The sequence below is a fragment of the Cynocephalus volans genome, chromosome 1, assembly GCF_027409185.1.
Source record: "Cynocephalus volans isolate mCynVol1 chromosome 1, mCynVol1.pri, whole genome shotgun sequence".
NCBI classification, from domain to species: Eukaryota; Metazoa; Chordata; class Mammalia; order Dermoptera; family Cynocephalidae; genus Cynocephalus; species Cynocephalus volans.
This window is the reverse complement of record NC_084460.1, coordinates 48,308,684-48,323,856: the sequence shown is the minus strand read 5'-3', so window position 1 is coordinate 48,323,856 and position 15,173 is coordinate 48,308,684. Positions and strand designations below refer to the sequence as shown.

Below are 15,173 nucleotides of genomic sequence, written 5' to 3'. Positions count from 1 at the left end.
ATTTTCTTATAAATGAAACTTGCAACAAATATTCTAAATGATAATATAGAAACATAAAAGATTGCTTAACTGATTTTAATAACATGACATAAAGCCCCTAGACTTGATATAATCATTATGCAAAATACATAGATGAATACTGTCTTTTTTTAAAAATATAAAATAAATAAGCAAGACATGTGAAAATAGGCAAGTTTCCATTAAATAAATGAAAATTTTTTTAAAAAGAAAGTTTTTCTTTCCATGTCAGTTGAAGGAGGGAAATTATCATTTTAAACAATATTCAAAAGTTTATTAAACAAATTAAAAAAGTATTATAAAATGTTTAACTTTCATCAGCTTCAAGGTTTATGTTGCTCCCAAATTTTGCATATAACTGAACTTTCAAATCTGCTAACACCCGCTGAATGGATTCCACTCTGGATTCTAAGGCGTCAATTTCTTCTTGCAAATTTTTCTGGAAAAAAAAGTAGCTTAAATTAATCTATCTGATTGGATGATTTCTAAGCATCTGTGTCTGAAATAATATTTAGAAAGAATTTTAGGTCAAGAACTTTCTAAACCTGGACAACAGTTAAAGAACACTGATAATTAATCTAAACCAAAAGTCTGAAATGTGGGCATTTTAAATTCATGGTCCATATTTTCTTACCACAGAATAAATCAAGCTTGTTTTCTCTGTTTCTGCTGATCTAAAAAACATAATAGCTAAGAGAAAATTTAATTCCTAAATTATCATATCCTAATAACAGAAAGAACTATACACAAACACTTATGTAAACAGTTTATCATGGGCCTGCCTGACTCCTAACATGGCCTCTCCCAACTTACCACAAAAATAACTGTGAAACCAGAGGAAATGACAAAAACTCAGACCAACACCAATAATTAAGGATACCAACTTATGGTGAACATCTGGCAGAAACTATCACTAACTACGAGGTCTCTGGAGCTAAACTCTGGAGAAGAGTGATAATGAATGCTTCTTTATGAGACAGAGCAGCTATGCCCACATGACATCAGGAGTTCCTTCAGTCTAGGATAAAAGAAAAAACAATTTTTCCTAAACGTGACAAAAAAATATGAAATCATACAAATGGCATACCCATTAACATTAGGAACAAAAGAATAGTACCTAGTGTTGACAATGTTATTCTTTTAGAAATCTGGCCAATGGTTCTCAAAGTGTGGTCCCTAGATCAACATCAGGGACAAAATCACACGGGAATTTGTTAGAAATACAAATACTGGGGCCCTACCCCAGGCTTCCTAAGGCCCAACAATCCGAATTTGTAACAAGTCCTGTGGCTTGTTCTGATTCTAATGCATGCTAAAAGACTGAGAACCACTGTTACAAGACAAGAAATAGAAATAAGACGTACAGCTAGTAGAAGGAAGATAAAATTTCTATACCTAGAAACAAATAAGTAAAATAAGACACTCAAAAATTATTTTTAAATTGCAAGTCCAGTTACATCACTTACATTACTTAAAACCCCTGTAAGGCTCCTCCTTGCTCTAGGACAGAGGTGGGCAAATTACAGCCCACCAGCCAAATCTAGCCTGAAACTTGTTTTTGTAAATTTTATTGGAACAAGGCCATGCAAACTCATTTACACATCTTGCTTTCCCAGTAACTTTGGCAGAGGCCACATGGCCCACAAAGCCTAATATATTTACCTTCTGGCCCTTCACAGAAAGGTTGCTGACCCCTGCTAAGATAAGGTGCAATTTATTCAATTCAGTTGACGGAGTTCTCCAAGGTCTGGCCACAGTTCCAGCTGCTCCCACATCTCCAGCAAATAGAATTCCCTTCCGTTCTATTTTTGCGCCATGATGGTTTTATGACCAATCACACATGCTGTTTCTGCTGACTGCAACATCCTCTACCCCCTTCCTGGGTAAAACTCTTTTATTCCTCAGTTATTGTTTCATCCCTTTCCCAAGGAGCCCCTCTTTGACCCCTGATGTCTAGACTAGCATACATTCCCCTGCTCAATGTTCTCAAAGCCTCTTCAATCCCCATAGCACTTTCTACTCATTATTAGTTTTACTCGTTTAATTTTCTCTTTCCATCTGGTCTATGTGCTCCATGCAGGCAGGGTCCAATCATAATTTTGTTGTCCCCCATATCCCTAGTACATGGCAGAACCTGATACAGAGTAAACACTCGATAAATACTTCTGGAATGAATGGGTAAGTAAACCGCAAAATAAAGGTTCAGTATCAATACGTGTATGAGGGAGGGGCATTCACAATAACCACAAATAACATAAACTGTCTTGAAATACTTCCAACACAAACATTTTAGAATGGTTAAAAAAAAAAATTACAAAATTTGACTATAAAAGAAAAGATTCAAACAGAAGGAAGACACACAATGTTTCTGCATGGAAAGATCTAGGAGTAAAAGTGTTAGTTCTTCCCAAGGTTTACCAAATGTGGGTTTAATACGTGGAAAGGATTGCTTTTTAAAATGACATTTGAAGAAGGGAGACTATCATTTTAAGTAACATTCAAGTTAATTAAGCAAAAGGATTAGGAAATGTTTAACTGCCATCAGCTTCTCATATAGAAATAATGTGATCACCTCTTTCTAATATGATTGGAGGGCATGTGAATTTAGAAAGGAAAGTAATTTTACATGATGTAGAGGATTCTTAAAACAAATGTACTTCACAGGGCTTGGTTTTCCAAAGCCTTGCAGTTTCAAATATTGACCTTGCAAAGGACAAAAAATTTTCCTCAGGCTATAAAGTCTCTGGTGTAAGATAAAGATTTGTAACAGCAAGGTTGCTGGCTCGAAGACAAACTAGTTACTGATTGATATGTAAAGCTACTGGGAAGCTGCTGGAGGGAGAAAGAAGGTTTGCTAAGATCAAGCTTTTGTTGGTGGATCACTTAATTGTCTAAGGGAATGTCATCTGACTTGTTTTTATTGAATATTACCAGCTTCTATTGTTAAACTTGTAGAATGGTACTTAGCAAAAACCCCACCTATGTCTCTTCCTGTAACTTCTTGGTCTGGAGAATAAATGCAGGAAGAGAACCCCAATTTGGTGTTAATTTCCCAAATGAAAGGAATGCCTCTCGTTTGAGGGTTCTGTGGAAGTTAACCGCTTCGGGGCTTCTCACTGCTCAGAAGAGATGGGCTTTGAGTAATCCTTTGCAGCTCCGTCACCCAGGGGAAGAGGGGTGACAAATCCATGGGGGGCAAAGCAACATATACAATATATCAAATGTCTCAAAAATTATCAAATAATCTATACTCTGACCCACTAATTACACTTCTGAGTGTTTCCTCAAAACAATTTTCTAAATGTAAATAAAGATTTATGTATAAGAATACTCATTGTAACATTACTGTAGCAAAAGAAGAGAAACAAATGAATGTTAACAATAACAGCACAGCAAGCCAGATCAATGCTCACCAACATGATATTAAACAGTCATAAAAAATGATGTTTTTAAAGCATGTGTGCCTGACCCAGAGCAGGTTCTCAATGAATGTCTGCTGAATAAATAAACATTAAATAATGAGAAAATACTCCTCCTAGAATGTAAACTGACCAAAGTATGAAATAATACTACATAGAGAAAAAGAGAGAGGGAGAGAGGTAACATAAAAGAAACAGATGAAAATGTTCATTATGGATGGTTATCACTGGGTAGTGGGATTATAGGCAATTTTTCTTTTCTACTTTACAATATGATGCAGTTTCTAAATACTTTTCATTTAAAGCAAGTTTCTGGAGTCAGAAGACCACCTTAAAGAGTCTATGTCTCTTTAAATACATCGCATAATGTCTCTAAGCCTTGATTCTTCATCTCTAAATTGGGATAATAATGAATCATTGTTCAGATTAAATAAAATCATGTTGGCAAAGCATTCAGAGCATGCATGGGACATTATAATAAACCATTAAATAATACCTAGCATCCATTATTTCCCTACATCCACAATTACATGTTCTTCATAATGATATAAATCCTAATTTAAGAATTAGACTTCTCACCCAGGAAAAGACTTCAACATACCTTTGCTTCTTCTAACATTTCTTGTGTTTCTTCCTGAGAATGGCTAATGAAAACATCCCCAATTTGATAAGGTATCATTAGGCAATCGTCATCTGCAAGCATGATGTCATCACAAGCATCTTCTAAATTTTGGAGTTGTTTCTATAAATGCAAAAAGTAAACAGCAATGAAAATGTACTCAAAATTCCCAGATGGAAAGTAAAAGCCAATTTTAATTTGGAGACACCAACTCTGAGGGACCCTTACACAAAGGCATTATTAGCACACTAAAATATGACTTTGATTTCTAACATTTTAGATGACATTTCATAAGGAAGCACTTAAGAACTAACTAACACATTGTCCTTGGGATATTTTCAGATTGCTACAAGCACGCTGGGGTGGACAGCAGGTATCGTGCTCACTCAAAATGTCTTCTACTTTAACAATTTCCCACTCTGTGAATTCCGCCTTTCTATAAAAACAAAACTAAAAAACCAAAAAACAAACTTACATTTCTCAGCCTTGCTTGCTGATAGGGTGCAAGCAAATAATAACTCAAGTTCCACCAGTCAAATACACTTGAACTGGACTTCAACTCAGGAGAGTTGCATGAGGAGAGAGGCTGGGCACAGGCCTCAGATTTACAGGGGTAGCAGCAGAGCAGTTCAGTGTTCCCAGGTCTGCAGGGGAAGCTTCCTCACAGTGGAGGCAGTTGGCTCTGAAGTCAGTGGAGGCAACAGCAGTTCCATTATCAGCCAAGTTCTCTCTAAAACGTGGTTCTGGGACTTAACCATGAAACCTCAGCCTAGACAAACCCTTCTACAATTCTCTAAGTTATCTCACATCCCTTAAAAAATGACTTTCTACTTAAACTACCTAGAGTGGATTGTGTCATCTGCAACAAAGAGCCCAGAGAGATGTAATCACTTGTTAACTAAATTCAGTTTTAAGAAGCTATAGTATAAAAAAACTTTTATTTTTCTTAAATAAGATAAATATTTTCAATACCTTTTTTACTTCTATTTCTTCCTTTAGCTCTGTGATTCTACTTGTATTCCGTGCAAATTTGTTTATCTTTTGTTGATCTTCGAAAGTAACGTTGACATCTTCCGCAGCCTGAAAAAAGTTAATTTTTTGTAGAATTTTAACAGAGAAGTTACAGGTTAGCTTTTCATACTTCTATAAAATGACTCACTATAACTATTTGCCTTCATATAGTCAAGGATCACAAGAGGTATAGAACATCACGAACAAATGCAGTATTTATTTTTTTTGCTCCACGAGCTTAAGACTTGTCCATAATATCTATAAACCATAACTTTTTCTGATATTCTATAGAATAATTCCTAAGCTATGAAAAGATTTCAAATATAAACAACAATTAATAATTCCCAAAAAGAAAGTTAGAAAAAAGTTAGCTCACTTTTGGCATAAAGCAGAATTTGTCAAATTGGAACATTCTTTCATCAATATAACCCAGGGAGCAAGAAGTAATGTGGTCAGATAATACTGGTAAATGTCTAACACTAGTTTCTTTCTTTCTTTTTTTTTCCCTTAGAGTCAAAATTTCCATGAGCATATTGTGGCAATCAGAAATCTGACAGTTTTTTTAGCTTTTAATCCAACTGATATACTGGCTAGAGGATCGCCATACATTTCAGCAGCTATATGCCACACATAGTAAAAATTACGTTTATTTTAATGCAGAATCTGTTTACATGTCATAATTAATAACAAGATATAATTCACTATAAACTGATAAAAATGGAATGTTTAATATTTTAAAATCTTTAATGTGATTAAATTTGCAAATTTGCAAATAAAGAGTACTTAGATGACATATAGTATCTATGAAATAATAAAAAATAATAGCTAACATTTATTGAGCTCTCTAACTATGTGCCAAGAACTTTCTAAGTGCTTTATCATCTCTGCTAATCCGCCAATCAATCTTAGTAAGTAGGATCACTAGTACTACTACTATTTGACAGATGGAGAAACCGTGGCACAGAGAGTTTATACAATTCACCCAAAGCCACATAGGCAGTAAGCAGTGGAGCTTGATTTCAACCCTAGTTCCATATATTAAAAAAAAAAAAAAAAATTGACTCTCCTTAGGGTTTCTCCTAGTTTATAAAATATGAACAGGCGCACTTGCTTATAGTTTAAAGAAGGAAAGATGTGTGTGTAAAAAAATAATCCTTACTCAAGGACTATTTTGAAGCCTGGCCAGTTAGTTCACTCGGTAGAGCATGGTGCTGATAACACCAAGGTCAAGGGTCCAGATCTCTGCACTGCCCAGCTGCAGGGGGGGAGGACTATTTTTTGGCTCCTATGTCAATAAGAGTAGGGTCACAATATCCACATTCCATCCTTTACCTGGTCTCTTGTGACCAATGACATAAGATTTATGGACTTTCATTTCTCCAGAGGTTGAAAGGCAACCAATGGTCTCAAGCAATACAGAGCTCTGTGGTCAGAATGTACGGGCAGACACCTGAATTTAGCCCTCCCTTTTACTGGGCTCCTGTCCCAGTGAACAACTTCACATGCATCAGGCCCAGCATCAGAGACCCAGAGGACATCCTGAAAAAGTCCTTCACGTCACAATATGTACAGCTGTGAGTGTTCAACCCTGTGCATAATTTTTATGAATATGGAAGTTGGGAAACACTCAGCTATGCTAAAGAAATCAAAGGAAAGTCTATATGCAGGCACCTTTGCATTCATGCCATTTTGCATATATGACAACTATCAATTCCCTAAGCAAAAAGAAAACAGAAAATTCTAAAGAGTTCCTGCTGGTCTGAAGAGTTAATGCCATTTTGTTTAAATAGTGAACCGCTGAAAACCTTAATTTGTATTTACAGATACATTTATCATTTATTTAGAATTTCACAAGGTAATTCACATGAAAGTACCTAGCAAAGGACCTGTGTGACACACAACTGGGGCTAATACATGATTTCTGACTTTGAATCTAAATCATGCTTAATCAGACTCAAATATACATGGTTTCTGAAAACTGGAAGAGAGAATTTGTCCACCTGCTTTCCACCTTTCCAAAGCAGGCGCTTCCTGTTGCTGCCCCACCAAACAGCAGTCACCAGCACACACATGGCCCCTGGAATCCAATCCTTACAGTGGTTTTCCCACTGGGGTTAAGGGCTCTAGGTGGTGTGAGTCAAATATGCACTAGCGCAACCACGTGCTGCCTGGCGGTGTGCTGCTCACAGCACAGAGTAAAAAGTCAGCACCTTTGATGACTAACACCAGTGGATTCTGTTTTAATCTCATTGTTCTAGAACACTCCTGTTTCCTGAAGCTGCATTTTGTCAGGGAGGGGGTAACTCTTAAATGAGGGTCCATGGACATTGAGAGGTTGATTTAACCCCTGAAACTGTTTGCAAAACAGCATGTATAGTGTGTGCATTCTTCTGAAAGGGTCTTGGTAGCTTTCATAGGATTTTCACAGGGATCCACAACCCCAAGGGAATTCCTGCCTTGACAGAAGCCACATGTAGTTACTACCACTCACGAAGCCACACAAACTCTAGAAAGAAGTTGTTATTCTGTAGTAGTTGTAGTAGCACAGAGTGGTGGAAGAGTCAGAATGGATTCTAATCCAAGCAAGCAGGAATCTTGGGCAAATCACTCAATTCTTTGGAACCACCTCAGGTTTGTCACTGAAAAATAGAAAAGCTAGTTCCTACCTTGTAGGGGTGATAAAATGAGTATGTAGCACAGGACCTGGGGGTGGAGTCGCTTTCCAATAAAAAACACTTAAGCACTTCATTTCCTGAATACTATTTACCAAAAATCATTAAAAAGGAGGAAGAGACCCAGATCTAAAAGGAAATTCTGCTGGGCCTGAAAGAAATATGATAGCTCAAGATTCAGGGTGAACACTAAAATACCCTGAGCACTTACTATAGCCTTTTCTTGAGAATTAATATCTTATGGGATTATAGGGAGAAAGTGAATCATACTCTGTCATGCACCATACTGAGCTGAATCAGCACTGACAACTGGGTCCCCAGAAGGTCAATTTCAGCCTGCCTTTATTTATTTATTTTTTTAGAAGTATCTACCAAATCTCTGTGATATAAAAATTTGCTTTGTATTTTTATTCATCTTTCATGAAGAGTCATTCACTTAACAATTATTTAGAAAGTGTCGCCTACATGCCAGTCACTGTGACAAGACAGCCACACCCCTACCCTTATGAAAACTGGCAAGCTTACATTCTGGGGGCGGAGGCAGGCAAACAACGGAAGAACAAGACGATGTGTGGTAGTGACAAAATTATTTAGAGGTTGAAATTTGGTGGGGGGGGGACTAGGGAGTAAAGAAGGCTTCTTTACATAAAGAAGTCAAAGATGGCTTCTCTGAGGAGGGGACATTAGTACTTAAGATAATGAACAGAAATCAAACAGAGTGTAGATGTCCTCTTATGGCCAAGAACCAGTCTTGGAAAGCAAACTTCAAAGATAAGAGGACTGAATCATCTCATCTAATCATTCTTACCAGCAAAGTAACAACCAGTTGGGAGGTATAATGTGTTACAAATATAAAGTACTCCAGACTGCAAATGACTGACTTCTTACTAGACTCGAAGGGCTCTCCCTCTGACACTTCACTCTCACAGGTATGCCTGTATGTTTTCTCCTAGGTGGGCAAAAGGGGAAAGTGTACATGTAAGCTAACTTATCAGGAATTCTTCCTAACACCGGAAACATCTACAGGAGGACTTTGCATCTATCAGGCGAGTCTTAGTGTCTCCTAAAAAGAAGATCCTTTACATTTTGGCCGCCACTTACTCCTCTACATTTTCTTTTTCCATCATGTTTCAACCTCTCCTCCTCCCCCAATTCTCTATTATTCTGGCCTTCCTTTCCTTAAATGCACTCAAGATCTTTGCACAAGATACACTCTCTCTGGAATATTCCCTCTTGCTTCTTATCCAACTTTCCCTTCCCCTCTTTAGTGCATATAACACTTTCCCAGGAAAACCTTTTCTGATCTCAAAACACACTTCATTTTCACCCTCATTTCACAAATACTCTTCCTTCATTGTTCTCAGAAGTTGGAAACTTTAGTTTTCTGTGTGACTATCAGAGTAATGCCAACTAATAGGGGTTGAATATCTGTCCCCTCTAAAGCTCATGTGGAAGACCGATTCCCAGTGTGACAGTGTTCAAAGGTTGGCCCTTGAGGAGGTGATTGGATCATGAGGGCAGGGCTTCATGGATTAATGGATTAATCCATTAATGGATTAATCAGCTATCATGGGTGTGGACTGGTGACTTTATAAGGATGGCATATGAAAGCGCTCTTGCCCAGCCCTCATTTTGTAATTGCCTTCACCGCCACGGGACTCTGTAGTCATTCCCACCAAAAAGGCCCTCACCAGATGTGCCCTCTGGATCTTGGACTTCCCAGCCTCCAAAACTGTAAGAAATAAATTCCATTTTCTTGTAAATTACCCAGTTTCACATATTTGGTTATCAGTGACAGAAAATGGACTAGTTTGCAACTGCCTCTCCACTATAGCATAAGATGAGACTATGAAAATAAGAACTCCATTACTGCTCACCAATGTTATTTCCATCACTTAAAACTGAGACTGTGCCATATCACATGGTCAAAAAAAATTTACTGAATGAAAAGAAAAGAAAAAAAAAAGATTAGTCATTAGAAATTTGCAATCAAAGTCCACGGTTCAAATCATTATTCCACCATTTCCTCAACATTTCCTTCATTTCTCTGTACTTCAGTTGCCACATCTGTAAAATCAGGGTGAACCACGATGAGTATCTTGCATGGAATTGAAGGCCATAACTAACAACAAAGTGCCAACCTCATAAAGGAGAGGTGAAGTGACCCTCACCTTGTCTGAATCACCATGGCCCAGAACCCTACTCTGGTACTCAGTAAGAATTTGTGGATGTCAGACAGACTAAGGGTGAGCAACTCATCCTGAACCGACTGGGCGTTCCCGGTTTTAGCATTCCCTGGATCTCAGGCAAACTGGGATGGTTGGTCACACTGCACTGGGCAAGGTGGCACAGACTATGCAGTACTGGATAGTAGGAGAGCAAAGGAAGTAAATTCTTATATGGTTTTAAAAGTGGAATTAAAGTAAACATGCAAAATCTGGAAAGCAAATTGTTTCAGCCAGGGGATTCTCATCAGAAACTCCGACAGCAGTTAAAAACAGACTCTGGAGTGTGTTTAAATCCTAGCTTTTCCTCTGTGCTTCAGTTTCCTCATCTGTTAAGTAAGGATAAAAACAGTATCTCCCCAAAAGGAGTAAAAGACAAAAACAAATGATATGTACAACACGCTCAGAACCGTGCCTAGCACACAGTAAAGCCTCAATTATTATCGGTTGTTACTTCCTTGCTTTTCCCTGCAACCCATTTGATTTTTCTTCTACCTAGATATCTTTAAGCTTCTGTGAACTTACTGGATTATAAAACCCAAATGGAAATTTAGCCTGTTTGGTGGTTAAAAAGTGTGCTTTGGGACAAACAAAACCAAACCTGATTTGAACTCCAGCTTTGCTTCTAATTGAGTCACTTTGGGGACACTAACCGCTCTGTATCCACGTTTCTCCATCTGTGAAGTGGGGGGAAACCCATGTATTTGTTAAGTTGCTGGAAGGATCACGGATAAACGGACGGCTGCTGGGCTCTGGCACATCGTCCGTCCTCAGTAAACACTGTGCTGCTTGTAGCCTGCAGGACGCAGGGCATCGAGTCCACACGTGGGCGGCTCGGGGTCGAGCACAGGGGCTCTGGGGCCTGATAATTCGGGGACGCGGTGAACTGCTCTGCCCCTACGGACTGCGTAACTCTGAGCAGGTTACTCCACCGGTCTGAGCTCCTCAGCAGTGCACGACGGTCCTAACGGGACCCACCCCGTGGGATGCCGAGGATTAAGGCGACAACCCAGGTAAGCGCCCACCGTAGAGACCACCCGCAGTCAACGGGACCTTCAGCGTCCCACACTCCAAAGGCGAGACCTGGGTCGCGGCGTCCTCAGGCTCCCAGGGGCACCCTCAGCACCGTAAGAGGAAGCTCAGGGCTCTCCGAGGGTCCCAGCCTCGGCTCCCCGCCTCGGCTGGTCGGTGGCCCTAGAAGACGCCCGGGGCACCGGGCGAGGGCAGGCCTCGTCGCAGGGCAGCTCTCAGAACCGGGGGCCGCGGCCCCGGGCCCCACACCAGGACTTAGAGCCGCGCACCCCCAACGCCCTGCACCTGGCCCCCCGCGGCCGACCCGCGGCTCCGCCCGAGCATCAGCGCCCCGAGCACCCCACTCACCGCCTTCTTCATGGTGGCCGCCATCTTGGGACTGGACTACGGCTCGCGGCGGGGAGGGCCGCAGGGGCGCGCTTCTCCCCCGTGCCCTCTCTCACTCCCTGTCCGCCCAGAACTCCAAAAAGAATGCAACGCAGTCTCCACACTCCCTCCTTCTGGATCTCTGACCAATGATTCCTACGGCCGGGACTCAGGGAGGAAATGGATCCTGAACGGACTTGGTACGTGCCAATTAAAGGGACAGGCAACTCCCTGTGGGCCGACATAAACAGGGGGGTGTGGCGAAAGGCCGCAGGGTCCAGCCGCGGGCAGCAGGGGGCGCGCAAGGAGCACAGCGCGGCGGTCCAGGCCGGGGGCGGGACCTCGAGGAGAGGGTAGGGTTTTCTTTCATCTTTCCAGCAAACTGGTATTGGGAAATTAACCTACCGAAAAAAATGCTAGAAAAGAGTGGCCTTGGCAATAGCATGTGAGATTTATGTGCCCTGATAATTCAGATGGTGTAAAAGAGGAGGCACTCCTATTATTCAACAATATTATTGAAAAATTACTGTATACTCTGACTTTTGTGCCTCCCAATTCTTTCTTTCTTTCCTTCTTCTTTGGTCTCAGGATCCCTTTACACTCTTAAAAATTATTGAGGACATCAAAGAATGTCTGTTTATAGGGTTACATTTATTGATATTTACAGTATGAGAAATTAAAACAACTTTAAAGTGTAATTATTAATTCATCTAAAATAATAAAATACCAATTCCAAAGTAATAAAAACATTTTAAATTAAAAATAACTATATTTTCCAAGACAAAAAGAATATTGAGAAGAATGGCATAGTTTTACATTTTTGCAAATCTCTTTAATTGTCTGACTTAAGGGAAGGTTAGGTTCTCAAATCTACTTCTGCATTCTGTCTCTTGAGATATGTTGTTTAGTTGATACATATGAAAAAATCTAGTGTCACTCAAATATGTAGTTGGAAAAGGGAGGCCCTCCGCGGATCTCCTGAAAAGGTCTCAGTGGCCCCAGAGGTCTGTGGGCCACAGATTAAGAACCACTCTAGACAAGCCTCCTCCTTTCTCAAAGTCCCAATTTCCTCCTTAGTTAAATGGGGTTTGTGGGGCCTTACAGCACCCTCCACTCTCCCTGTCAAAGCACACGGCTCCATGTGGGCATTGCCTCTTCTGCTGGTTCCTGGCTCCAGACTCCTAGCCCTTTGCAGTAGGTCTTCCTGGTGTCTAGTTCATATGTGCTCAAAATGTATTTGTTGAGTGAAGGAGTTTATTTTTTCAGGGTTAAATCTTTGCACAGGGTCTGAACATAGTATATGCTCCATCAATGACACCGATTCATTGCAGAGCTACCTTTAAAAGCACTGCAGAGGCAGAGAGTGGAGGTGGAGGCAGAACGTAAAAGGGCAAAATTCTTGCAAATGATCCCAAGTGCCTGGAGGAAACAAGGAGACGCTGAGTCAGAGGATTGAAGGGAGAGTCAGGAATGGGCTCCCTGGAGCTAATAGAGAGCAGGAAGAAGCCAGTGGGGAAGAGGACAGGAGGCCCTGAGTACAGAGAGAGGGCCTGGGATGGCAAAGAGCTTGGCTAGACACGTGGGAGAGGGCAGAGTGGCGTGGATTGAGGTTGGGGTGCAAGCTTTTTAGACCATAGTGAGGCCAAAGGGAGAGAGAGAGAGAAAAAGAAAGTTCTGACTTTTCCAAACTTTTATTGAGAAATGGCTGGGCTGAAAGGTGAGAATCAGGAGAACATGAATTTATGGAGACTGAAAGTAGCTTGGGGGAAGGGCAGGGGGGCTGGTGTCAGAGGAAGAAGCACTCCATTTCTTAGATTCATAGATCTTAGGACTCATTGCAAGAACCTCAAGACTTCATCTAGGCTGACCTACACCCGATACTGATAATATTATAATAATAGTAATGTACAAAGGTAACTGAGCATGTATTCTGTGGCATACAACTTGCTAAATGTTTTAGTTCTCACTGTACCACACGATACAGTTATCGATCATTTTACAGGTGAGGAAATGGAGTTTCAGCAGAACTAAGTAACTTGGCCAAAGCTAGAACAGCCAGGAAGTAGCAGAGCCTAGGTTTGAACGCTGGTCAACCTGGCACCAGGCTTCACGCATCATGATGCATTGTGTGTGGAGTTGGATGTGTCCAGGATGAGCAGCTCCTGGTGGAGACTGAACTCACACCAGCTCGCTTGCTGCATGAGCAGAGTGTTTAAGACCCATTACAGGGCGTGCTGGAGCCAGACCACCCAGGTGCAGATCACACCTAGTTTTGATACTGCACAAGTTACTTTCATGGCAAAAATAATACCTCCCTGATAGGATTGTTGCGAGGAATAGAACAGATAATCTGTGTAAATAAATTACACTGTAAGCTCTCAGTAAATGTTACCTAATTACATTCTCCATTAGAGCCAGTTACCTCTAAAATGCCTCTGCCCTGGTAGGATCTTTCAAAACTTCTCTGAAGAACTCCCCCTGCTCAGTGTGACTATTCACTACCACCAGGCTACGTTAGTGCTGTCTTTTTAGACTGTGGCTCCAGGTCAGCTTTGTGGAGATTGGAAGGTGTCCTGAGAGAGAACAGTGACAGTGGGTGGAAGCCATCCTGGTCTGGATTTTATAGAGCAGAGCCCGGGGCACAGGCTTAGCGACTTCCTCATGCAGGCGCCATCTGGGCAGCAGGAGTGCAGGAAAGGGGAACGAAGCAGGTCGGGGAAGGCAGGAGAGCCAGTACAGGGGGGCTTCACCCAGCCTGCCTCAGCTTGATGACAAGCACAACTGGTTGCCCCATCTCTGGGCACTGTCCTCTAATCAGGACTCGAGATGAAGGAAATGGGGGAAGACTTCATCTGCCAATTCGCACCTCCCATCCAAGAGCTGGCCCCAGGAACAGCTGCCTCCCGTGTGCTCCCAGGCTGCTGGCAGAGGCTCCACAGCTTCTCTGTCCTCAACAGTCAACCGGGAAGCCCCAGGTGGAGGTCGCAGGTGCGACGTATAAGTGCAGGGCACTGGAATGAGGAGCGGCTCTGTTGGGGTCCACACACCTGAAGTCCCCACACCACGGACTGGGTGGAGCTGGCCACTGTGGAAGCCACGGGGGTGTGGCAGGTGAAGACAAGGAAGGTGAAACAGAGAGGCTCTAAAGTGACACATTGTTAGGTGCTGTCTGATACAGAGGCTTATAAGATAGGCTGGAAATGCATATTATGGCATGCTGAAGGGTGGTTGAAGCAGATTCTCTTAGGTATTTAAAATTAAATTGGCCCACATGCTAATACATGTGCCACCGGGAAGCACTGAGAAGCCTGCCTTGGTCGGACTGCTTATCCTGGGCCGAGAAGTCACATCAGGAAATACTTGGCTGCGAGGACAGAAGGGCTGGCTGAGAGTGGCTTATGCACCAGGGTCATTGTTTCCTCTAACAAATGATGTAGAGGTAGGGGTGGCTGGCCTGGATCAGCAACTCAAAGAAGCCATGGCTCTCAGTTCAGTTGCTCTGTGGGATTCCTGGCCTTCCCATCATCACAGGATGGCTGGTGCTTCTCTAAGCATTAGGTCTTCACACAAGGGCACACAAAGGCAGTGAGAAAAGGGGCTGGGCAGAGTCTCAGGACACAGGGCAGTGTCACTTAACTGGACAGAGGTCAGTGGGCTGATTGCAGCCCTGCCTCAGAGGGTTTCCTTCTCCCTCTGTTTCTCCCCCGGCCCCGTCCTCTCCCCAGCCCTTGGTATCCTTTGAGCTAATCACCCACCTAGCAGGAAAACCAATTCTGCAAGGATGCATGCATGGGGACTTGCACATCTTCTG

The 15,173-nt window shown here is 41.8% G+C and overlaps 1 protein-coding gene across 2 annotated transcripts; it reads right to left on the bottom strand.

The window, feature by feature from the left end:
* Positions 1–264: 264 nt before the first annotated feature.
* Positions 265–11,523, bottom strand: PFDN4 (prefoldin subunit 4). Of its 2 annotated transcripts, none has more exons than XM_063113739.1 (4): positions 11,345–11,523; positions 5,029–5,136; positions 4,039–4,179; positions 265–457 (listed from the first exon to the last, which is right to left on the bottom strand). In XM_063113739.1, the coding sequence occupies exons 1-4, from the start codon at positions 11,366–11,368 to the stop codon at positions 326–328; spliced, it is 405 nt and encodes a 134-aa protein (XP_062969809.1). In that variant the 5' UTR covers positions 11,369–11,523; the 3' UTR covers positions 265–325. The 2 variants fall into 2 exon arrangements, with proteins under 2 accessions (XP_062969809.1, XP_062969818.1); XM_063113748.1 differs by lacking the exon at positions 11,345–11,523 and adding an exon at positions 10,618–10,648.
* Positions 11,524–15,173: the final 3,650 nt, after the last annotated feature.